Source organism: Otolemur garnettii, unplaced genomic scaffold (assembly GCF_000181295.1).
Source record: "Otolemur garnettii isolate 467f Iridium unplaced genomic scaffold, OtoGar3 scaffold00074, whole genome shotgun sequence".
Lineage (NCBI taxonomy): Eukaryota > Metazoa > Chordata > Mammalia > Primates > Galagidae > Otolemur > Otolemur garnettii.
This window is the reverse complement of record NW_003852469.1, coordinates 5,868,885-5,893,282: the sequence shown is the minus strand read 5'-3', so window position 1 is coordinate 5,893,282 and position 24,398 is coordinate 5,868,885. Positions and strand designations below refer to the sequence as shown.

Sequence of the window (24,398 nt, the reverse complement as noted above, 5' to 3'; positions counted from 1 at the left end):
ACTCATCCCAGGAACTTGGCAAATGAGGCTGAGTGCAAACGTGCTGTGTCAGGTGAACCTGGCTCGAATAGAGAATTGATGACTATTGATTTTTATAGAGCCGGCATCTGAGATATGACTAATGACAGTAATAAAGGAGTCTTATCAGCCTCAGAGTTTATTTCAAAGGTGAATGAGTGAAAGGGTACTGGATGACACACCTGCGATTTTATCCTGGCTGCGCTAGGAACCACATTCGTGTCCTTGGGCAAATTACTTTACCTTGAATCTCTTTTGCTCACTTCTAAGTAGGGGCTTACAGACTATATCATGTTCTAGGTCTCTTCCAGGTCCCCAGCGTTTGGAACCCCATGCTATATACGAAAGTAGCCTAGGGCGGTGCCTATGGCTTAGTGGGTGGGGTGCTGGCCCCATGTACCGAGGGTGGCACGTTCAAACCCGGCCCTGCCAAACTGTGACAAAAAAATAGCCAGGCCTTCTGGCAGGCGCCTGTAGTCCCAGCTACTTGCAAGGCTGAGGCAAGAGAATCACCTAGGCCCACGAGCTGGAGGTTGCTGTGGGCTGTGACACCTCGGCACTCTACCGAGGGTGATAAGGTGAGACTCTGTCTCTATGTAAAACAACAACAACAAAAGAAAGTACCCTAGTTGAGCATTTGGGATATATACTTTGGAAGAAAAGAAAATGCACGTTTTTCTATAATAGACATACTCTTTTTTGACAATGTGAATGTTACTTTTTTTGAATTATATTATTGCTCAATATTTCGTTGCAGCAATAAAAAAAAAAAGAAAAAGAAAATGGCACGTTTTTTCCTGTCTTCTTCACAAACTATGTTTAGAACCTCTGGGTCTGAGGTGAAACCTATTTGTTAATTCCCTGGAGATCATAGATGTCTGTAATACTTGAACTATATATATAGGAATATAGTGCTCTTTTCCAAAGAAGCTCTTACCCATTTAATAATACACACTGTTTACTTAGTGTGTATCCTCAAGGAACTTGGTTGTAATGAGAGTATAAACCATGGTTTCTGGAACTGTAATATAAAGGGGAAGGTCATGGCAACTCCAGAGTTCATCTCACTTTTTACAGGGTCAAAGCTTTGTGGAAGATGAAGCATCAGACCTGAGAAATGGACGGTAAACCCTATTTCAATATGGAGGGTCTTCCCCTTGAAGAGGATATAAGGAAAGAAAAGGGCCATGGATTTAGGGAAATGGTTTGGGGAATGACAAACAAAGGCCGGCTATCATGAGGGTGAGCATTTGTCTTGGTATCCCAGGAAAGTCTCAGTTTATACCTTTATTCTGTCCTGGTATAATTATTATCATTATTATTATTTTTTTGGCCAGGGCTGGGTTTGAACCCGCCACCTCCGGCATATGGGGCTGGCGCCCGACCCTTTTGAGCCACAGGCACCGCTCCTGGTGTAAATTATTAACAGGGACCCTTATCACTCTTGAAAAGTGTCCCAGTTTGAAGGATATGTTATTTTGTCACTGTAGCTATAAGTGATTCTGTCCCAGAGGCTAAATCTACACATGGCTAATAGGATCGAAGAGATAAAAAAAAGAGAATCAGCTGGCCAGCTGTGTAGCTGGTAAAACGGAGGTACATGGCAGGGAGCATGGCAGGGGACATTAGCAGGAGTGCGTGATTGTGAGGAAAGATTATGAACATATTTTTTAACTTTTTAATTATTGTTGGTTCATGATAGTTACAGTGAATTTAGTTTTAGATTAGAAAGAGCTGGCGGGAGCCCTGCACACCCCTGAATAACTAACACCACTGACTCTAACCCTAACCCAGACCTTCTTTTCACAGATAATGGATTGCAGGCAAGAAATATTAGGACTAGAACCAGGCCTCTTAGAGACCTCGGCTGTCTCACTGTACTGAGTTGAACAGTGTACACCCACCTCTCCACCCCGGCCAGCACAGTGAGCTGAGAATTTCTGCTGTTCTAAGCCTCTCAGTTTGTGGTGTTTCATTACACAGCCCCAGGACACGAATACCGTGCACTTTCCGTGCTTTAGGTTCTGTAGAATATTCCGGTAGAACAGCCTGGGAGGCACAATAACACTGAGTGGTGCTCTGAGGAGCCCAGCTGGCTCTCTGGGGCCTGGGGATGGGGAGATGACCAATGGGAAGAGAGGAAGGAGAGGGAGGGAAGGGCAGGAAGCACGAGAGCGAGAGCGGAAGTGAGAAAGGAATTCCAGAGGAGGCAGAACGGAGGTGGAGAGGTTCATGGTGGGAGGGGCTGCGATTGGGCCTTAAGGTCATTGGTGACCTTTGCAGAGTTCCTGTATACAACATCACGGGGGGGCCAGAAACCATCAGGTCAAGGGTTAACTGCGTGCACTGCAGGGAGAGAGGGCAGCCGAGATCACCCTTCCATGGGCTTCGGGATGGAGAAGGTGGGCAGTGCTTCAGGTGGGGGCAGGGAAGGCAGATTTTATTAGGCGATGGAGGCATCTATTGTACTTGTGGAAATAGGGGAGGAGAGGGAAGAATGAAAGATGGGAGCCCTTGTGTTGGCCCAGCCACATGGTGTGGCACAATTACTAGTGGACTCAAGCAGGAGAGTCGGAGGACACCAGAACACAGGCAGGCTCTCAGGAGGTAGATCGGGTCCCCCTGGTACCACCCCATGCAGTGCCCAACTAGACACAGTGGCAGCTGTAGTTGCTCCACAGCGGTAAGGGACCTTCTCTCTGGTTCATGGCAGAGGAATGCGGGGACCTGGGGGGGAGACTCTGCACTGGTTACATTCTGCAGGCTGGGAATGTACTACGTAGCTTTGTGTCGCATGTGTGTGCAGGCTGACATCGGGGTTATAGTAATCACCATGAAAAAAGCAGGATTTTGGAGAAAGCCTGGGCCTTTTTCCTCTGTACCCCTGACTGACTGTCCTCTTTCCTCCCCAACATACCCAAATTATGTGCACGCTACCATGAGCTTTCATTCTATTTTTTTCATATTTTTGTTTGCCATGGAGTGAGGAGCAGTGACCACAGTCCATGGAGGAGGAAGCATGTCAACTAGATAGGCCAGACTAACACAGCTGGCTAGTGGTGGAACCAGGGCTTGCTCAGGTTCATGGCTCTAAGCCAGGTGCTCTCCACTCACATGCCCTGTAGCTTCCCCTTTCTAAGTGGAGCTTGGCTTCCAGTTGGGCCAGGGCAGCATGATGACATCTTCAGAACTTTAACGTTCAGGAACTTTATGTAAGACTCTGGTGGAAGCAGTAAGTCATTCTGAGTCTCCGGGCCTGCCCCCAGGGGAGAGGACCAAGTTAGCTGCCACTCCTCTCTGCTCCTGGGTCCTCAGGTTGTTCCCTTTCAAAGACAGAGCTGCTCCCTCCTTGTGGCAGTATGGTTCACGCACTGCCCTCTCCCAACAGGTCTTCCCCAGAGGTCTAGGAGCAGGGTTGGCGGCTGCACTGGGACACCCCTGACATCTGAGCCCCTGTGTTGGTCCAGCCCTGTGTTGGTGCTTCCTAACGATGCCCTTTGCTGCTGGACACAGTATTGTTGAGGAGGGTAGAAGCGCAGAACCACACTGCCAAACTGGCTTCCCAAGGGAGTGTATCTCCGCCCTGGCCTCAAAGGTTAAGAATCAGAGGACCACCAATTGAAGCCATGGTGTGGGGACCAAGAGGCTGCCATCACTGCTGTCATCCCCACTGCCACACACATGATTCTCAATACTCATGAATCTGGTGACCAGACACTGCAATGCTGTGGGAACTGCCTACCTAACTTTTCCTACCTAAAGTGCCTCTGACCTTGCCAGGCAGCAGACAACATCAGGATGGGAGCCTCATCTCATTTCTACTTCCAGATCTTGATAGTTCATCTATTGGTAGAAAATAATTCACAGCTAGATCCCTGGCTGCAAGGGAGTCTTGACGAATGTGGTTTTAAATGTTCTGGCCACTGCAGTCCAAGAAGGAATGTAAGATGGACCAAACCACCACGTCTACCATATACAGGGAGAAAAAAAAAAAAAATTGAATACTTACAATAAATATCTCAACGATTTTTAATTGGTTCTAACTTAATATTTATTTAATAAAACTTAAAAAAATTATGTCTCTGAAGATTACAAGATATTCACTCACATTTGCCAAGAATCCTCTGGGATCCAAAATGTGTTTTTTTTCCACCAATATCACCATTGCAAAGTTCATAGGGTTTCTCATTTATTAGGAGATATAATTAACACACACATGTAGATAGGAAATATAGTATAGATGGCATATATTTACGTATGTCCTACAAATGACTCACTCATTTTATTTTTAAATTATAGAAATACTATACTTAAGCTCTTCAACATAGAGTCAAAATAGTTGCCTATAACCCTCAATCACTACAATAATAACCACTTCACTCTTTTCCTGTGCCTATTTACATCTTTGTGAGAGTAAGGGCAATAGAATTTTGTTTTGCTTTTCATCTAACATTCCATTTCCCTTGTTGTTGTATAATGTAATCACAGTTTTTAATGGCTGAATAATATTTCACTAATCCTTGCTTCACGACTTTCTTTGCCATTCCTTCTGGTTGAAGATGTAGTTTGTTTCCAGTTACTATCATAAATGATGCTTGCAAAAGAGCTCCATGCACATTCAGGGTTTGTGTCACACACCCAGAAGTGGGACAATAGGTTCTTATGTTCTGGTTAAAAGGCATCCACTTTGTAAATGAGTCCCAGCAGCTTCCAATCAACATTTCTTAAAAATCACCTTTGACAAAAGCACAGAATTTACTAAACACAGGGCCTGTTTCTACCTCTCATGTATCTTAGTACCCCTTTGGGGAGCTACTGTCTGAAGTTACTGGATATGAGGAAACAGTGCCCTTGCTTGGTCCTCACACTTCTGCTGTCACTCAGATTGTGGCACCTCCAATCCCTAAGAGCTGCCTGGGATGCTGTGTCCTGAACCTTGGGACCAGGGAGAGGGCAGAGAGCAGAGGCAGCATCATAAGAGTTTCCTCCCTTCTTTCATATGTCAAGGCCCAGCTGGCCTTTTCTAGATAAGGCAGGGAGGCCCTGGTGCCAGAGTTGTTCAACCCCAGTCTTCTAAAGTCTTGGAACACGCACATTTAGGTGGCAGACATTCCATAAACTCACAGGCCCTTACTCTATTTTTTTTTTTTTTTTCACTTCCCTCCCTTCCCCCAGATGGACCAAGATGTTATTAAGTTAAAATACATCAGCCTGGATTACAATTTATTGAAGAAGCCAATTTAGGATGACAGAATATTAAGAGGCAGAGGCAAGGCTGTTAGATTTTACTCTCAGCCACATTGTCCTCTTACTGAGAGACCAGGCCTCTAAAGACCTTCTTTTTGGGCACAGCAAACCCAAAGAAACTACCGGAAGTGTCTATTTAGAAGGGTTCCATCCTGGTTACTACTTGCAGTCTTGTTCAACCTTGGGCAGGATGGATTTGCTCTCTTTGTGAGAAGGAGAGGCGGAACGAATTTGGGTATGTTTTAGGAGTTTTCAGTAAGAGAATAAATTTCGAACAAAGCAGTGTAGATCAGGACCTTGAGTTTTAACCTCAGGCCTTAGGAATGCCAAAGCTTGCTGAGCAATACCCTTTGGAAAGCTACCGGCCCTGGGGGCGGATTGTTCCCAAGCTTCAGTTTATAGATCTCCAGCTCTGGGCACTCCCCTGCGGCCAGGCCAGCCCTCCTTGGTGACCTCCCGTGTCTGTCCCATGCGGACCTGCACCATCCTCAAGGTAGCACAACCTCCCGGGACACCCCAACGCCTCCCCTCGCCCCCGTCCGGTTGCTGGGAAATGTGCACTGGACAGTGATGTCACACAGGAAGGCGGGACCTGAGTCCTACACACCAATGGTGCGGCTGCGGCCGGCCGCTTCTTTTTCAGTGATTGGAGGCGCGGGCCACTCCGCTCCACCCCAGCCCGCCATGGCGTCAGGCGCCGCAGCCCCGGGGAGGAGGTTCCCACTTTAAGAAGTGAAGTTTTTCCTCCCCTCCCCCTCCCTGCCCACCTCCTGCAGCCTCCCGCGCCCCGCGGAGCCGGCGGATGGAGCTCCGCAGCGGCGGCCTGGGGAGCCAGGGGCGGAGGATGGATGGGGACAGCCGAGATGGCGGCGGCGGCAAGGACGCCGCCGGGCCGGAGGACTATGAGAACCTGCCGACCAGCGCCTCCGTATCCACCCACATGACAGCCGGAGCGATGGCAGGGATCTTGGAGCACTCGATCATGTACCCCATAGACTCAGTGAAGGTGAGGCGCGGGGAGACTGCGGGCACCCAGTGAGCTGAGCAGAGGCGCGCGCGTTTGCATCCAGCGCTCGGTAGCGCCCTGAAACCACGCTGTCTGCCGGGCTGCCGATGGCCGGGGTCTCCCCGGGAGCAGGCGCGCGCAGCCTGGGTTTCGGGGAGCGCGCCGCGCCGCTCCTTCCGCCGACCCTGCTAGGGTGCCGGCCCCGCTGCGGGCGGCGCTGCGGTTCGGGGCGGCTCAGGGGCCAGCGCTGGTGGCCTCGGTGGCGGCGGCGGGGCTCTCTGCGGCGTTGCACAGTCTCTCTGCGCCCACCGTGCAGTCTGGCCAGGTCTGCCCGCACGTGCGCGGTTTCCGAGGTGCTCCTTACTGGGAAACGCTCACCGCGCTCGTGCTGAGAAACGTGGCCCCGGCCCGGCCGCGCGCCCTCCGGCGCTGTCGTGTGGCTGCTGCTCTTCAGGTTGGGGGCGGGGGGAGGCGTGAGAGCGGCAGGGGTTCTTTCAGCTCTTGGCAGCTCTTGTGAGGGTACTGCTTCGGAGACGTCCTGTGCGATCCCCTTTTCTCAGGCTTCCTGCACCTCTTCCCCGGAGTTCAGGCACCGGAGGTGCTGGGAGACAGTGAGACCCACAGTGACGTTTGTCTTTTCCTTCTGCTGGCGGAGAGGCAGGCGGATGGGCAGGCAGGGAAAGCTGGTCCTATAGAGCTCTTACTGTGGGTTGTGTGATGGGCAGTTTGTCCCTTAAACCCGCTGGTCCTTTGCCCAGTAGTTTTCGATGAATTCTGTAAGGAGACAGCTTTAGCAGGTGGGTTTTAGCTGTTAGAGAACTGCCCTCTGTCAGCCTGTCCTGAAGGAGAGAGTGGTATGGTAGTGACACTGGCCTTGACTGTTACACTCTGCACTTTTATTCACATAACTCATCTAATTCATATAGCAACTCGGGGGGGGACGGTTAACAAGTGAAGAAACTGAGGCACAGAGAGATCAACTGATTAACTTGAGCAGGCTCCCAGCCACTGGAATCCTCAGCTGCAGCTCCAGTGTGCTTTGGGGACGTCTGAGGCCTCCCTAGGTGGCAGTTACCTCCCAAGGCTGGGCCTGCAGAGTCACCCACCAGCAGCTTTTTCTTGTTGCTGTTGCTGCCCCCACGTGAGCAGGTGTGTAGGCCAGCATGTGTAAGTCAGAGGGTTTCCCCGCTCTGGGCAGCTCTCTTGCAGCTGGCAGGCAGTGGCTAGACAGGCACAAGTCCAGTGAGAAAAGGCACGGGCTTCCAGTGTGCCTCTAGGCCTGAGCCATCACTGGTCTGTTCCTTCTGAGTCTCAGTGGGGAGTTAGCGGAATGGTCCTCACCTGCCACTGTTCCTGATATTGTCTCTTAGGTTTTCAAAGCTCCTCCAGCAAAGACCCTGGACAGAGACCAGGTGGCACATGTATAGGAAAGAAACCCTCCAGTGCAATAGAATTCCTCATATTTGCAGCTGTCATTTCAAGTGTTCCTGGGCCAAGTCTGGGGAAAGTTAGGTGCAGGGAGAGCAGGCTCCAAACCTAATGATGTCTGGAGATGAGGGTCCCGTGGATGAACCCTGCAACCTCTGAGGCTCTGTAAGTTCCCTTCAGAGCATCACTTTTGCTTGTTTTCAGGATTAGAAATAATTAGTCATGTCTTTGCAGCTCCCTCCTCAAGACCCATTTGTCTCATAGTTAAATTGTGTGATCTGTGTTTAGTTCCCTTGTTCCTCTTGTGGTCCTGAAGACATTGGTATGTTTTGATTCAGATGTCACCTGTGTACTTAGTATTCCTTTCTGTAGCAGTTTTCACCTGTGGCCAGGCTAACATGATGTGTATTGCCTGGCTTTCCTGGACAAGTCACTCACCTCATGGGGCTTGGCTGTAAAATGGTTTGGGCTGGCTAATAAATAAAGTCTTCTCGGTTCTGAGATTCTAACTCTGATCCCAAATAATGACCCTTAGGGACTCTTCTGTTCTTAAGTGTACGGAATTAGTTTTAAAGCATCTGTCATTTTTCCTACAACTTTCTTGGATGGGGTATTATTCTTTCCTAATTTTAGCTGAGACAGAAGGCAGAGAGAGAGTTGAGCGGCTCCAGCCGGGGTTGCATGACCCAGGGAGACCACCACAGAGTAAAGTTGTCAACACAGTTATCTGTGCCTAGCAGAGGGTCAGGGATGCATCTGTGCCTCAGTCATGGAAATGCTTCACTTGGGGAAGAGATCACAACTGTTCCTCTTAAATATTTTGGATGGTGGAGGAGCCCATGAGTCAGACCTGGGGTGGGTTTCAAGCCCTGCCCTTAACTTGCTTCATGCCTTGGGCACTGTTCTATGTCTTAACTTTTGTCACTCGTAACATATGGGCCGTAAAGTGATGCTGGGGACCTGATCGGTGTTTTGCCACATTTCATACCCATTTCTCCAAACACAGAACACCCATTGCCCTTTCTGTGCTTCTGGAAATTTCAAAATAATTATTAACAACTGAAACCAAATAAACCAAATCAATGTAAATCATAACTTTCTTTTTTTTTTTTTTAAACATCAGGCCTAGACGAGGTTTGAACTCACCACCCCTGGTCTGTAGGGTCAGCGCTCTAACCATTGAGCATGGCACCCAGCTTGCAAATCTTGAAAGAAAAAAGGTTTCCTTTGCTCTTGAAAGGCAGGCATTTTTAACTTTCTTGAAATGTTAAATGCAGTGTTGGGTTGGCCAGCTTTCCCCCAGTTTTTCTATCAGTGCTGGTAACTTTCCTCCCTGAGCCTGGTTGCTGCTTGTTGTGTGGTACTAAGTGCAGAAAGCCAGCCTTGTTAATGCTCACAATTAATTATAACATTACATTGGTTGTTCATGAACTGCCACCCTCTCCCCCCAGTGTCACTTTAATGACTGGTGTTATTTATTTATTGAGACAGAGTCTCACTATGCTGCCCTTGGTAGAGTGCTGTGGTGTTATAGCTCACAGCAACCTCAAACTCTTGGGCTTAAGTGATTCTCTTGCCTCAGCCTCTCAAGTAGCTGGGACTACAGGCACCCGCCACAACGCCTGACTATTTTTTTTGTTGCAGTTGTCATTGCTGCTTAGCTGGCCCAAGCCAGCTTTGAACCTGCCAGTCTTGGTGTATGTATGTGGCTGGTGCCATAACCACTATACTACGGGCGCCGAGCCAATTGATGTTTTTTAAACTGTGGCTCATGACCTGTTAGTGGACTAAGCGTTTTAAAAAGTATTGGTGAGAGTACAAAATATGAGTGCAGGGTGTGCAGCAGGAGAAATGTTGCTTGTTGAAAGTCTGAGTTATGTGCTCGTGCCCCAGGTGGCCATGTAAAGTACACTCTGGCTGGAAGTTGTGGTCAAAAATGTATGAAAACCACCCAACCTGAGACCCTCCAATGTCTTTGGAATTCTAGCAGGCAATGGCCCGAGATTATTAAATGGTTATTTGCAAGTCTTTTGGCCATTTTCCTGCTGCTTACTGCATCTTCCTCTTTCGCTTAGTCCCACTGTGGAATGGGTGCTCCTTCATCCGTAAAGGGCCGGGCCATTGGAACCTCTGGCTGCCCCCGGATTAGAGAGAGCAGCAAAGAGGTACAGAGAGAGGGAGCACAGGGTCTCTGCAGGGCTCTCGCCAAACAGTAATGGGGACTTCTTCCCAGCTAGGGGTTGGTGGCAGGTTTTCCATGAACCTCTCCCTGGGGTCCCAAAGTGACAAGTGGCCCTTGGGGTGGATGTGAGAACCCCTGGTCTGGCCAGGAGTGCTGAAGACTGTGGGGAGCATGCCAGGTGGGTGGAGGAGGAAATTCCAAGTAGATTAGGCACACCACTTGTAGACCATGCCGAGTCCTGCCGTGGTGAGAGCAGGGGCAAAAGGAAACAGGAAAGATTTGAAGCCGGGGACTTCCGCTGACCCCTTCACAGCCCTTCTTTTGCTTTGCTTGTCGGGGAAACCGACTCTACTGGGATGAACTCTCCTTCCCACTGAGTATGGTGAGTGTGTGAGTGTCCTACATGGGCTGACCTCAGGGACATCTTTGGCTGGCCCTGCCCAGTGCCACACAGGACAGAGTAGCCAGGTGCCTGGCCAGGGAGATCTGGTGTTCTTCAACTTCTAAGTTTTCTCTGGTGGACTCGTCCACGTAGGCTGGCTTGGTTGGTAGGAAGGGTGCTGGGGGGTGGGGATGGGTGCAGGCAGCTGCCAGAGTCTCCTCCCATCCACCTTAGTTTTGAAACAAAGTGCAGTGCCGTAGATGCCATTCAGCTTTAAGAGGGCGTGAAATCCCAAATTGCTCTAGTTCCTGGAAAAAAATTATGGTGATCGTTTTCTCTCCCTTCTCATCTTCTCTCTTTCCCATCTGCCCTTCCTGCTTGCTTTCTGTCCTTCTTCAATAAGAGGTGCTTTTGTAAAGGGTGAATTTGGGACAGTCAGATCCAGAAGGGAGGGGACAGTCAGAAAAGGGCTAGTCCTGAGCTGAGGACCTGTTTCTTATTTCCAGAACTCCCAGGCTGCATGCCCACAATGACAGCCAAGATCTGCATCCCCTCAGTGTTCCCGGAGGAGGGGGCGAGTGACCTTAGGGCTCTCACATGGCCACTTAACTCTGCCCTGAGTGGGGGAGGGGCAGGCTGGGGCGTGGGGCATGGGGGTACCTGAGAGTATGGTGGGCAGCAAAGGGGGCAGGCATTTGGGGTTGATTGGGAGGATTTAGTCTCTGCTTAAATCACACAGGGCAGTGTATATGGGAGTTGGGGACAGGTGTGCTCTTGGACGGGAGGAGTGCTTCCAGGCTTTTTCCTGGCTTCCACTGGGACATGATTCAGCTCTTTGTGGCCATCTCATTGAAGAGGGCTTTTGTCCCATCTGCTCTTTGGGGTGACAACCTATTTCAGTGTCTTACTTCCTCTGTTTTGTAGCCTTGGACCCTTGATCCCTTCTGACTGCAGGGGTTGCCCTTCCCTGACTCGTTGGTGAACTCACTTGCTCGTGTGGAAGGCTTTGCTGTTCTCTTTTGAACCCATAACTTCTGGCTTTTTCCTGTCTACATTTCTACTGAAACTTGGCTTGTCAAAAAATTGGTGTTTTTGTTTTTGTTTGTTTTCAATCTGAAGATTTTGAGCCCCATCAGTGCAGGCTGCAGAAATACGCACACACCCTGGGTCGTGGCGTTATCTAGATCACCCCAGAAGGTACACTTTGCCCAGAGCCTGCTCCCCTGCCAACCACTGACACCTTCCTTCCTTCCTTCCTTCCTTCCTTCCTTCCTTCTTTCCTTCCTTCTTTCCTTCTTTCCTTCCTTCTCTCTCTTTCTTCTTCCTTTTTTTTTAGACAGAGTCTGACTTTGTTGCCTTTGGTAGAGTGCTGTGACGTCACAGCTCACAGCAACCTCCAACTCCTGGGCTTAGGTGATTCTCTTGCCTCAGCCTCCCAAGTAGCTGGGACTACAGGTGCCCTCCACAAATGCCCAGCTATTTTTTTGGTGCAGTTTGGCCAGGGCCAGGTTCGAACCCGCCACCCTTGGTATATGGGACTGTTGCACTACCACTGAGCCACAGGCACTGCTCTCTTTCTTTCTTTATGTTCGTTTTTTTGGTTTATTTTTGAGACAGAGTCTCACTCTGTCACCCTGGGTGGAGTGCTGTGGAATCATAGCTCACAGCAACCTCTAACTCCTGGGCTCACGTGATCCTCTTGCCTCTGCCTTCTGAGTAGCTGGGACTATAGACAACTGTCACAACATCTAGATAATTTTTTTATTTTTAGAAGAGACGGGGTTTCACTCTTGCTCAAGCTGGTCTTGAATTCCTGAGCTCAAGCTATCATCCCGCCTCAGCCCTGCAGAGTTCTGGGATCACAGGTGTGAGCCACCACCCCGCCTGACATTTTTCATGGGAGGAAGGTATCTATCTATTCACTTTCCTTTTGTTGAGCTGTAAAGCTTCCCTCGGGCCTCCTACTGGGCTGGATTTCTCCCCCTTGGAGAACTGTCTGGGATAGTTCCCATTCCAGTGTTAGACACTTGGCATCTCTGAGTTTTTGTTTCCTGGCCTGTAAAATGAGGATGCTAATTTTCTTCTTGCGTTCTCTTTCCTGGCCCAACCTCCCGTTAGTTCTTTCCTTCTCCCCTTCTTTTTCCGCTGAGCCCTGGGGCGGTTCCTCATTAACTGCGTCCTTACACGTTCCCCTCTTCCCCAAATGTTCATTCCACCTCCCTGTCCCGATGAAAAGCCAGCTAGCTCCTCTTCCTAACTGCTAGGAACGTGGAGCCTAGAGCCCCATTGCCTGGGACTGGGCTCCACTTCCCACTTTGGTGTGACTTTGGGCAAGTTTCTTAATCTCTCTGTCACCCATCTATAAAAAGGGGAGGGGATGGCTCCAACCTCCCAGGGGTGGGGATGTGTGCAGGGTAAGTCCTAACTCACTTCCCGCAGTGCCTGATGGAGACAGCATGGCAAATGGTCTTGGTGTCAGCGCTCATCTTAATTCTCATCATGACCAACATGGCTGCAGTCATGTTCTCTGAGAACTGTGGCCTCTGACACACAGATGGCTCCTCACCCTGAGGACGGCCCCTCAGTCACCTCCCAACTCACCTCCAAATCTCGGCTTTCTTTGTGCTTCTTAGGTCAATGACCTTTGCCTCCCTTGGCCTTGACCTCACTCAGAACTTCCTGCCTCTGAAACCTTAAGCCTGGATGTCTTATAGCCTGGGCCCTGGGGTCCCTTGCTGCTGGGCTGTTAGTTTCTCTGCCTTTGGTACTTCTAACCCTGGCCTTCCCCACCCTCGTCCTACATAGCCCGTCTGTCTCTTGGGCAGCTGAGCCCTTCAGCCTCCACTGGTGTCCTGTGTGTGTTCCCCTCAGTGCTGCTTCTGGCCTTCCATGTGTTCTGGGTAACTGGCTGTGACTTCTTTTTTTTCAGCCCTCCCATGCCAGTGTTCTCAGCCTTAGCATGGCATCTGACTAGTTCATAGGAAACCCAGTCAGACCCATCTTTCTGTCACTGTCCTTCCTAACACTCTTGCCTTCTGCCCCCACCATGAGGTAACAGGTGTCTTTGTTTCCCACGTGTTGAATCCATAGCAGCAGGGAAGGGTGGTGTGTGCAGACCACACAGACACACCTGGATTTGAATCCTGGCTCTACACTTGACCTCTGTGAACTTGGTGGTTTATTCTCTGCAAAATGGGTATATTATACCAAGACCTACTGTATAAGGTTGTTGAAGGTGTGAAGTGAGGCAGTGTATGTGAGGCTCTCACAGCAATTAATTGTGATGGTGGTAGTTATTTTTGTCACCTTGCTTTTGAGTGATGCAATTCCAGGACCTTCAGCCTACCCTCTCTGTTGGGTCCTTCCCAGAAGTATTTCGTGGGTGTAAGCCTGTGCCATCTAAAACAAATGAATCCCTTGGCACTTGTGCTCAGTACCACCCCAATATTTGCCTCCTGCAAATAAGCTCTGCACTCTGTTTTTCTTCTTAAAATAGCAAACGTTAGCAAAGGACTGTTGACACTGGTGTCTGCATACTCACCTGTCACCCTGCCCCCCTGCCCCCCAGCTTTTGTGTCCCCTACTCAGCCAAAGCCTTCTGGAGACTTCTGGCCCGTCACTGTCTCTCTGGCTTGCCTGCTGCCCCTGACTTCCTGAGGGCACCCCCAAGAGGGGCTCGGGCATGACCTCAGCACCTCGCAGAGCAGCCCTGTTTCCCTCCTTGGGTCTGGCTCCTCCCCTCCACCCTCATCTCTCCCCAGCAGGCAGGGCTCAGTTTCCACCTGGGGCCTGATAGCTCCCAGATTACTATCTCGGGCCCAGACTCACGGGAGCTGAATCTCCAATTGCCTTGCGGCCTCTTCAGACTTGACATGTCCAAACTGGACATCCTGGCTGTCTCTTGGGCTGGCCCTTCCTTCTGATCTCAGGGATCCATCTTGGAGACTATCTCTGGCCTCTCCAGCTGCTGCCCCGTGTGGGTGGAAGACCTGTCCACATGCGTCCGTGATAACTCTCAAATTTGTTTCCTTCTCTTTCTTCTCTCTGCTTCTTATCACCTGGGTTTGGGACAGTTGGTGGTCTCCCGTCCTTAGGGTCCTGATCGCCCAAGTGGAGAGTAAGGATCCCCCACATTTCCCGACTGTCCATCCCTGCTTTGTTTTTCTTCACAGCATCTGTCACCTCCTAACACTCCCTATTGTTTACTTATTTATATTGTCTGCATATTTATATTTATAATAATATATATAATGTTTGTGATCTCTCTTCCCTCCTTAGAATGTAAGCTCTAGGCGGGCAGGGGTTTTTGCTCTTTTGTTCTCCAGTGTATTTCATTGACAGAGACAGTGCTGTGGCACATAGTAGGTGCGCAGTAAGTATCTGGTGGGTGATCTACAGCAGTTCTTTGTGCAAAGCATTCAAAGCTGGTCCTGCTCACCCCTGCCTCTGAGCCCTCCAGCTCCCTGGTGGGCTGCAGCTTTCTCCTCTGAAGTAGGGAAGAGTGACAGGCCCGTCCGGCTTCCCTGGCAGGTCCACTTAACACATTTAGTTAGAAAACGCAGCTGAGTTTGCAGGGAACGCAGTTTGCAAAGTATAGAGCTCTCTGCAGGTGCCGGGCATGGTATTTCTTCTCAGTCTGGGGTTCTGTAGGAGAGGTATGGTTAGCCAATTGAAAGGGAAAGTCCAGCCCGTTCCTCACAGCGTAGCAGAGCCTGCCAAGAGGTTAGGGAGCAGCCACATCTTTGTGTGGTTCGTACCTGGTGTGTCTCCCCACTTTTGTAATCCTTCACCTGTTCTGGTTGTTGCCTTCTGAATGAAGTAGGAATAAAGTGTACAGACACCGATAATCTTTCCCCTCCTGCCTTCCTCTGGGTCAACTTGCCCACCGGAGTGTAAGCAGAGGTACCCTGTGACTATTGCTTGAATGAAGGAAGACCTGGCTATTCTAAAGCTAAAGAGATAAAAAAAAATAAAGCTTTGAAACCTGCTATTAATTAAATGCTAGTTTTTGTTTTGTTTTGTCTTTTTTTTTTTTTCCCAGTAGAACCAAGTAAGGAGGCCACCCAAGGAGGCTGTACCTTTATCCGGCCACTTATTTCATTCTGATTTCCTGAGTGACATCTTTGCCAGGCACTATTTACACACTGGGCTACACAAATAAGAATGCCTGGCTCCTGTTCCCACAACAAGCATACTCTCTGTAATTAGACTCCGAACTTAGGTGCCTGACTGACTCCCTTTGCAGAGAAGAATCACCTGTCTTGACATGTACTTTCAAATGGGCTGAAAGAACAAGGTCTGGGTCATCCAGACTCCGGGCTGCTCAGGCTGCTGCCATCTTGAAGGTCTGAAGTTTGCAAGGGGGGCTCCTGTTTTCTTACACAGGCACTCTTGAATGGGTTCCTTCTGCTGTAGGAAGCAGTGGTCCTCAGCTGTACGGCCTCCCTTCCCCCCAGTCCCCAGTCCTCTTCCTCTTGCCTGTTAATCATCTGGAAGCTCAGTTGGCTTATAGAAGGTCCCTTTGGAAACATCCCCCACCCAGTTTGTAATCCCAGACAGTCCAGAAGGGCCATTGTCTGGTCACTAAGAGGTCTTGGGGTTTTGCATTCACACTTTTTCTCTGAAGAGAAAACAAAACGTGTTGAAATAGGGAGAAATCCCAGCAGCAGCTTGGTTGAAGCAAGAGTTGCATAACAGGTTTAGAAAACGTCTGGCCAGTTGAGGTACTGCAGCTATGTGTCACCAAGAGGACGTCTTCTGGGTCCACTGAGCCTCTGGATCCGTCACATACATCCAGTGAATAGACTCAGAAGACTCTGGGACCCTGAGATCTGGGTGGCTGTGTGGTCTGCGGTGCCTAATGCTGGTGAAAGCCTCGTGCTGACAGCTGTTGTCCTCTGGCATCACCAGAAAGATGCATTTGAGATGCTGCTGTGGGTGGGATCTTGGGAGGAGTGTGTGGGTAACAGAATTATGCTGGTGTTGAGGCCTCCGGAAAGGCCACCAAACTAGGAGGCAGGCCCCATGAATTTAAGTCCTGTCCCCTGCCAGTAACCAGCTTGGAAACCTTGGGCAAATTGTATCTCTGAGCTGGCTTTCTCCTCATGAAACTAGACTAATGTCTACTTTACCTTTTCTACTGGGCTGTTGGGAAGATCACTTTAGCATGTAAACTTTAACATGCTAGGCTGATGACAGGCAATATGCTTAATGATTAGAGCTGTTCAGGTTAATAGCATAGGCTCTGGGGCCAGACTGCCTGGAGTGACACAGGGTCAAATTATTGGACCCTCTCTGTGCTTTATTTTTTTCACTGTAAAACAGGAATAATAACAGTACCCATCTCAGAGGGTTACCCTGGGAATTAATTGAGATACTAAGAGCGTTAAGAAGAGTGCAAGGCACGTGTAAGCACTCTGTTAATATTATTATTTCTTTCTTTTCTTTTTTTTTTTATTTTTTGAGACAGAGTCTCACTATGTCGCCCTTGGTAATGTGCCGTGTCGTCACAGCTCATAGCAACTTCCAACTCTTGGGCTTAAGCAATTCTCTTGCCTCAGCCTCCCAAATAGCTGGGACTACAGGCGCCTGCCACAATGCCCAGCTTTTTTTTTTTTTTTTTTTTGTTACAGTTATCATTGTTGTTTAGCAGGCCCGGGCTGGGTTTGAACACGCCAGCCTTGTTGTATGGTGCCGTAACCAATGTGCTACGGGTGCTGAACCCCCTATTATTAATTCCAAGAGGGTTATTACTTGAATGCCTGGATATATTTGTATAATGCTGTTGTATATTGCAGTGTTTTTGTGTTGTTTTAACTTCATTTGATCCTTCTAACTCTCCTTTGAAGGCGAGAAAAAGCATGTGTTGCTTCTTATTTCATATCTGAGAACACTGAGCTTCAGAAAAATATCATGATCCGGATCTCAGGCCTTTTTCTGCTATAGAGCTGGAGTGGAGAAGTGAGGAAGGGAATCAGGCAGGAGCAAGCAAGTGGTGGTTAATGGCTTAATGGCAGCTGAGTCCTGGAGTTGGGCCCTGGGAGATGGAAGAGAAAGAGCTGAGATTGATGCTGGGCCCCAGCTGCATTCTTGGGAGGGTGAAGCTGGCATCCAGGGAGTGCCAACGGGAAATCACAACATCCTGAAAGTATGGCACAGAAGGCAGGGTTCTAGAGTATAGTTAAGAGTTATTTTTCGGGCAAATACTTCTGTAAGGAGGAGATGATGACAAATGGTTATTGCCACAGGGTATTTTTGGCTCTGTCTGGCTTTTCTCTCTGGAACAAATTGTAGTTGCTGTGGCACCTTCTCATTTCAGCAGGCAGTTAGAGGGGTACTCAGTATAGTGATTTGAATTCAGATGCATCTCACGATTCCTTTCCAGATCACAGTATAAAAATGATCTAGTGGGAAGAGTGCTATGTCATAGGTCCCCTAGGGCCACAGTTTTCTCATCTGAAGAAGAGAAGACCAACAGTGACTTTCCTGTGTCCCTGACAGGTCCACTTACTGCATCTAGTAAGAGCACACAGCCAGGTTTGCAGAGAACCCAGTTCAAAAAGTACAGCGCTCTCTGCAGGGGCCAGGTCATGGTATTATCAAACTGGGATCCTGGTAGAGGGGTAGAGTTAGCTCATCGGAATGGAAAATCCAGGCTCTCATTCCAGCACGACATGGGATTGATCGCAGCTGCATGGCCCTGGGCACTTAACCTCTCTCCTTACACGGTGTCTCCCATCTGTTGAGCAAAGATAGGGTGGCTGCCTGCTGCTACCTCTCTGGCTGGCTTAATGAGGAAGAGCCAAGTTCTACTCAGAGTGTGCTCAGACATGCATTTGAGATTGGTAATGCAGGATGGGCCATGGTAGTAGCTGTGTGCAGCAGGGACCAGCAGGCCAGGGAAGGATGAGACCATCTCCAGGGAGGGCAGTGGAGTGCCTGGGGCTGGTGGGGGGAGTTCTCATTTCATATGCTCACTCTCAGTCTGTCCCTTTGAACAACAGGCAGATGAGTCTGAGGACATTGGGGGAGGGGTCCCCCAGAAGCAGGAAGGTGACTAATCACCCCAAAGCATGGCTGTGTGTGTGTGTGTGTTTGCTGACGCCTGGGCTCTTTCCCACCTTGGTCTTTCCCGTCTGTTTTCCTTGCTTGCTTAAGAGGAGAAGGAGGGAACACACAGGTGTCTTTGTCTCAGGGTCCCCACAGCGCCCACATTGAGGGTTTTTTGGGCATCTTGCCTTGCCTTGTCCAAGGCTTGGCTTTGGAAGTGGAACGTGGAGGGTTGCAGCCTGCAGGAAGCCGGCCAGCCAAGCTTGCCGGGCAGCGGGACCTGTGGGCACTGCCTCTGACTCACGGTGGGTCCTCCCCTCCCCTGCCTTCTCTGCCCTGATGTGGATCACCGTGTCCCAGGGCTGTCAGGAACCTGGATTAAAGTTGCTGGCTGCTGAATAGATCCAAGGAGTCAGACTAGAGAGGTGGGGAAACTTTTTCTTTTTGGTTGCAGCCGTCATTGTTGTTTGGCGGGCCGGGGCTGAATTCAAACCTGCCACCTTAGGTGTATGTGGCTGGCGCCTTAGCCACCTGAGCCACAGGCGCCAAGCAGGGGAAACTTTTTCAAAGTAAAAAAGATGTGGCCAGGGCAGGTACATATGTATGAGAATGGTGTGTCCTGAACCGAGGAATCAAGTAAGTTCCTTGGTCACTGACTCTGGTTCCTTTGCTAAATACTGGCTTGTGTTGGCCTGATTCGTAGCCACGGTGCTACCTAGAAAGATTCCAAAGGCATTTGTGAAACTGTAACTTTATCCCCTGGGGCCTGGGCCTTTCATAGAGTGACCACATTACAGTAAGCACTACATAATGACCCCATGAGAGAGCAGTCCTATAAGGTTATAATGGAGCTGAAAAATTCCTAGTACCTACTGGTGTCCTAGCAGTCTGTGATGTCACCAGGCACATATTACTCTCGTGATTTGTAAGTGTATAGCACATATAACTCAGCACAGCACATAATGCGTGAAAGTGATAATAAATGACTGTGATCCTGGTTTATGTATTTACTATGCTATACTTTCTATCGTTATTTTTAGAGTATACTCCTGCTACTTATTAAAAAAAAACAGTTTATCCCTACCGAACCTCAGAGTCGAAGCATTCTATAATAGACGTACTCCTAGCTGACAATGTGAATGTTACTTTCTTTGCGTTATTATTATTTTTATTGCTTAATATTTTGATGCAGCAATCGTCTGATTTCTTTTCTGAATGTATTTATCTTCATTCATTCTTTATGAGGTTTTTGTTTTTAGTCCTTTATGTTAAACATCGTTATTGTTATTGTTGTTAAATTTTAAGCCTTTTTAATTCTGTGAAGGCGAAAGTGGAAACCTAATAGACACATGTATATATAAGAACCCCCCCAAAAAAACAGTTTAACTGTAAAACAGCCTCAGACAGTTCCTTCAGGAGGTATTGCAGAAGAAGGGGTTCTTATCACAGGAGGTGACAGCCCAGTGGCTGGTACTGCCCCTGAAGATCTTCCACTGGGACAAGTGGAGGTGATAGACAGTGATACTGATGAAACCGACCCTGTCTGAACCTAATACATTAGGTTAATATGTGTGTTTTTGTCTTTGTTTTTAACAAAAAGTTTATTATTATTGGTTTATTTTTCAGACAGACTCTTACCCTGTCACCCTGGGTTGAGTGCTATGGCATCACAGCTCACAGCAACCTCAAACTCTTGGCCTTGAGCAATCCTCTTGCATCAAGCCTACTCTTTACTCATTCTTAGTAGCTGGAACTACAGGACCCCCCCTAACCCCCAGCTCTAGTTTTTCTATTTTTAGTAGAGTCAGAGTTTCACTCTTGCTTGGCTGGTCTCAAACTTCTGAGCTCAAGCAGTCTACCTGCCTTGGCCTCTCAGATTGCTATGCGTGAGCCACTGCGCTTGGCCACCAAAAACCTTTAAAAGTAAAACAATAAAAAAAAAACCAAAAAAAACCCCGGGGCAGCGCCTGTGATTCAAAAAGTAGGGTGCCGGCCCCATATGCTACAGGTGGCAGTTCAAACCCAGCCCCAGCCAAAAACTGCAAAAAAACCCACCACCACCACCACCAACAAAAAAAATCCCGGAAGAATGCTTACAGAATAAGGCTGTAAAGAAAGAAAATATTTCTGTGTAGCCATAGAGTGTGTTTGTGTTTTAAGTTCTGCGTTACTATCAATGAGTCAAAAAGTTTAAAAAAAAAATCAAAAGCTTATAAAGTAAAAATGATATAGTAAGCTAAGGTTAATTTGTTATCTAAGAAAAAATTAAAAAAAATAAATTTAGCATGCCCTCAGTTTTTATAAACCAGTGTTTATAAAGTCCACTTTGGGACATGTACTTACTTCTTCTACTTATTAAAAAACAGTTTAACCATAAAACAGCTACCTACCAAAGACTTCCTATGCCAAGGAATGAATGCGCAGGCACAGAAACCGGGACATCAGAGGCCCTCACCTTCACCCACCACCCGCTCACTGACTCACCCAGCAGACCTCATTCATGGTAATGCCCTATCCAGGGGTGCTATTTACAAATTGTGTCTCGTGTAGAGTCTTTTCACTGTGCGTTTTCTACATTTAGATTCATTTAGATACACAAATACCATTGCATCACCTGCAGTATTCAGTACAGTAACATGCTGTCCACGTGTGGGGCCTTAGGGTGATGTTTTCTCTGGTGAGTAGTAGGCTGTGCTGTCGAGGTTTGTGTAAGGATGCTCTGTGATGTTCACACAGTGATGACAGCATCACCTATGACAGGTTTCTCAGAATGGTTCCCTGTTGTTAAGCAGTGGATGGCTGTAATTAAGTGTGCCCATAGGGTAAAATTGCATATGGGCAGGAGGCCCAGCACTGCCCAGGTCTTTTCCCACTTGAGTCCACATCTGACAGGGAGGACAGATATTCCTTATTCCTTTAAGTGGGGGGCAAAGCAGCCACCAGGATCCTGAACCTCATAGAAAAGAATGAGGAAAGGCCCTTTGAAGAAGTTAGTATCTCAAGACTGGCCATGGTGGTTCATGCCTATAACCCTAGCACTCTGGGAGGCCAAGGTGGGCGGATTGCCTGAGCTCACAAGTTCAAGGCCAGGCTGAGCAAGCGCAAGACCCCATCTCTATTTTTATTTTTTTTTCCAGGAAAACTATGGAAAGCTTCATGAATTTGCATGTCATCCTTGCACAGGGGCCATGCTAATCTTCTCTGTATTGTTCCAATTTTAGTATATGTGCTGCTGAAGCGAGCACCAAGACCCCATCTCTAAAAATAGCTGGGCGTTGTGGCTCGGCGCCTATAGCTCAACCGGCTAAGGCGCCAGCCACGTACACCTAAGGTGGCAGGTTCGAACCCCCAGCCCGGACCCGCCAAACAACAATGACGGCTGCAACCAAAAAATAGCCGGGCGTTGTGGCGGGCGCCTGTGGTCCCAGCTACTTGGGAGGCGGAGGCAGGAGACTCGCTTGAGCCCAGGAGTTGGAGGTTGCTGTGAGCTGTAATGCCACGGCACTCTGCCCAGGGGGACAGCTTGAGGCTCTGTCTCAAAAAAAAAAAAAAATAGCTGGGCGTTGTGGTGGGTGCCTGTAGTCCCAGCTACTTGGGAGGCTGAGACAAGAGAATCGCTTGAGCCCAAGAGTTTTTTGTTTTTTGTTTTTTGAGACAGAGTCTTACTATGTCACCCTCGGTGGGGTGCTGTGGCATCACAGTTCACAGCAACCTCAAACTCTCGGGCTTAAGCAATTCTCTTGCCTCAGGCTCCCAAGTAGCTGGGGCTACAGGCGCCCACCACAGTGCCTGGCTATTTTTTTTCTTGTTGTAGTTGTCATTGTTGTTTGGCACGCCTGGGTCAGGTTTGAACCCACCAGCCTTGGTGTATGTGGCTGGCACCCTAGCCACTGCACTACAGGCGCAGACCCGAGCTCAAGAGTGTGAGGTTGCTATGAGCTATGATGGGACAGCACTCTACAGAGTCCAGCCACAAGAGCAAGACTCTCTCACTAAAAAAAAAAGAATATCTCAGTATCTATATCTAGACCTGGTGGAGACACGGAGATGTTAGAACAAAGCCACACTATTCTCTCTGTCCCTTAGAACATCATAGCCTGCTCTCAAGCTGCCCAGCCATCCCCAGAATGCCTGTACCTTGCTAACACTCTGATTTGGGCCCTGCAACCACAGAGTAAGCTGAGAAGGTGTCCGAGGTTTAGGATCACCAGGTCAGGGGACCTCCAGGCTGAACCAACTTCGGCATCTGCCCTTTTCCTCCCTGTTCGGAAATTTTGGTTCCCTGAAGGGCAGCCCAGCCTTCGCCCCGGGTGGGAACTTTCATCGTGGAAATAAAGACCAGAGAAGGGTGGAAACAAAAGGAGGAGGGGAGGATAAGCGGCCACGTGAAAGGCATTTCTGCTCAAAATTGGTTCATAATTAATGGGTGGCAGTGGTGGCCAGTAGAGCACCAGCCAGATAAGTGGCTAAAAATCAAAAACAGTCATGTGATACATGGGACTTTAGGGTTTGCCTGGGGGATCTTTCCTGGCCAGGTCCCAACTTGTAGGGTGAAGAAAGACTTGTCGGTGTAAGTGACAACTGTGTGTTCCAAAGGTCAAAGATTGATCTGGAGCCTAGTAGCACTGGGTCTACTTTAGAGACCGATTTCTGTATTATTCCTTATTACTTTTTAAAGATAATTGGAGGCGGTGCGTGGTGGCTCATGCCTATAGTCCCAGCTATTAGGGGGATTGAGACGGGAAGATCATTTGAGCCCAGGAGTTTGAGACCAGCCTGGGCAACATTGTAAGATTCCCATCTCTACAAAAAATGAAAAAATTAGGTGGGCATGGTGACACGTACCTGTAGTCCTAGCTACTCGGGAGGCTGAGGAAGGAGGATCACTCGAGCCCAGGAGTTGGAGGTTGCAGTGAGCGATGATGATGTTACTGTGACAGCGAGACCCTATCTCTGAAATAAATGAATGAGTGAATAAATATTATAGATAGATAACTAAATAAGTGAGTGTATATATGTATATAACTGGATAGCCGGACATATTTTCCTATTGTCTCTCTTTCCTTATAGCCGTCTTCCCTTACAGGTAAACCCTCCTGTAAAATCCTGAGGGCTCAGTTAGCTGGGCTGGATAAAGGGCCTGAGACAGAGCCTGGAGACTTTCCTCATGGTGTTTGTCATAGTCCAGGGTGTAGACAGAAGCTCCTGGATTTTGCAGCTTCTGGAAACTGAGTCCTGTTTCTCTATGAGGCCGGTGCAGTGACACAGGCAGGAACCTGCTAAGCCAATGTCACCTCTCTTTCTGTGTCTGTGGATTCTTCGGAATAGGAAGTCTTTGTTGCTAGATCTCTTTCCTGGGAGTTTGGAAGGATGATGTGTGTGGGCCTTTTTCAGTGTCTTAGATGGTGCGGAGCTGTCACCTAGAAAGGATCACAAAGATTTGATCTGGTTGATGTGGAAAAGTGCCCTGTGGGGGGAGAAAGGTTGTCTGCAAAGAGTTAAAAACTTTCAGTGTATGAGACTGGAGGTCTCTCTGTTATTGGGTCCTCCCCCCAATCTGGCTTCTCAGGCAATAACTGAAGTTTTTTATTTTTTTTGAGATAGAGCCTCAAGCTGTCCCCCTGGGTAGAGTGCTGTGGCATCACAGCTCACAGCAACCTCCAACTCCTGGGCTCAAGCGAGTCTCCTGCCCCAGCCTCCTAAGTAGCTGGGACCACAGGTGCCCGCCACAACGCCCGGCTATTTTTTGGTTGCAGCTGTCGTTGTTTGGTGGGCCCAGGCTGGATTTGAACCCTCCACCCTGGATGTACGTGGCTGGCGCCTTACCCAGTTGAGCCACAGGTGCCGAGCCCAATAACTGAATCTTAATGAATATCTATTTATGCAGGCCAGGCAGGGTGTAATGTTAACTTACAAAATTACTGAAGATTTATATTTAGCCCTCAGAGCTTCAAGAATATCAACTGAGAAACTTTTAATTGTAAGAACAGTGTAATAACAATAAAGGACCTATTTACAAATTGGAATAAATTCTATCGATACTTACTCTCTTCCCCCCAAAATCACGTTTCAGAAGGAGACAGAGA

General features: G+C 48.6%; 1 protein-coding gene and 1 non-coding gene across 3 annotated transcripts in view; one reads left to right on the top strand and one right to left on the bottom strand.

Annotated features, from left to right (window-relative positions):
* The window catches only part of SLC25A37 (solute carrier family 25 member 37), a 42,736-nt gene that overhangs the window by 369 nt on the left and 17,969 nt on the right, over nt 1-24,398 (top strand). The window contains exon 1 of one of the 2 annotated variants that reach the window (XM_003793964.3): nt 5,869-6,271. The exons of the other annotated variant lie outside the window; for it this stretch is intronic. Within the exon in view, the coding sequence (XP_003794012.1) occupies nt 6,068-6,271 (204 nt within the window). The 5' untranslated portion in view covers nt 5,869-6,067. Of the gene's footprint in view, nt 1-5,868; nt 6,272-24,398 lie in introns of those variants that run through there. 2 annotated transcript variants of the gene reach the window in all.
* LOC111726679 lies at nt 21,451-21,557 on the bottom strand. Its single transcript, XR_002774396.1, has one exon. It is a non-coding gene; the product is annotated as a U6 spliceosomal RNA (small nuclear RNA).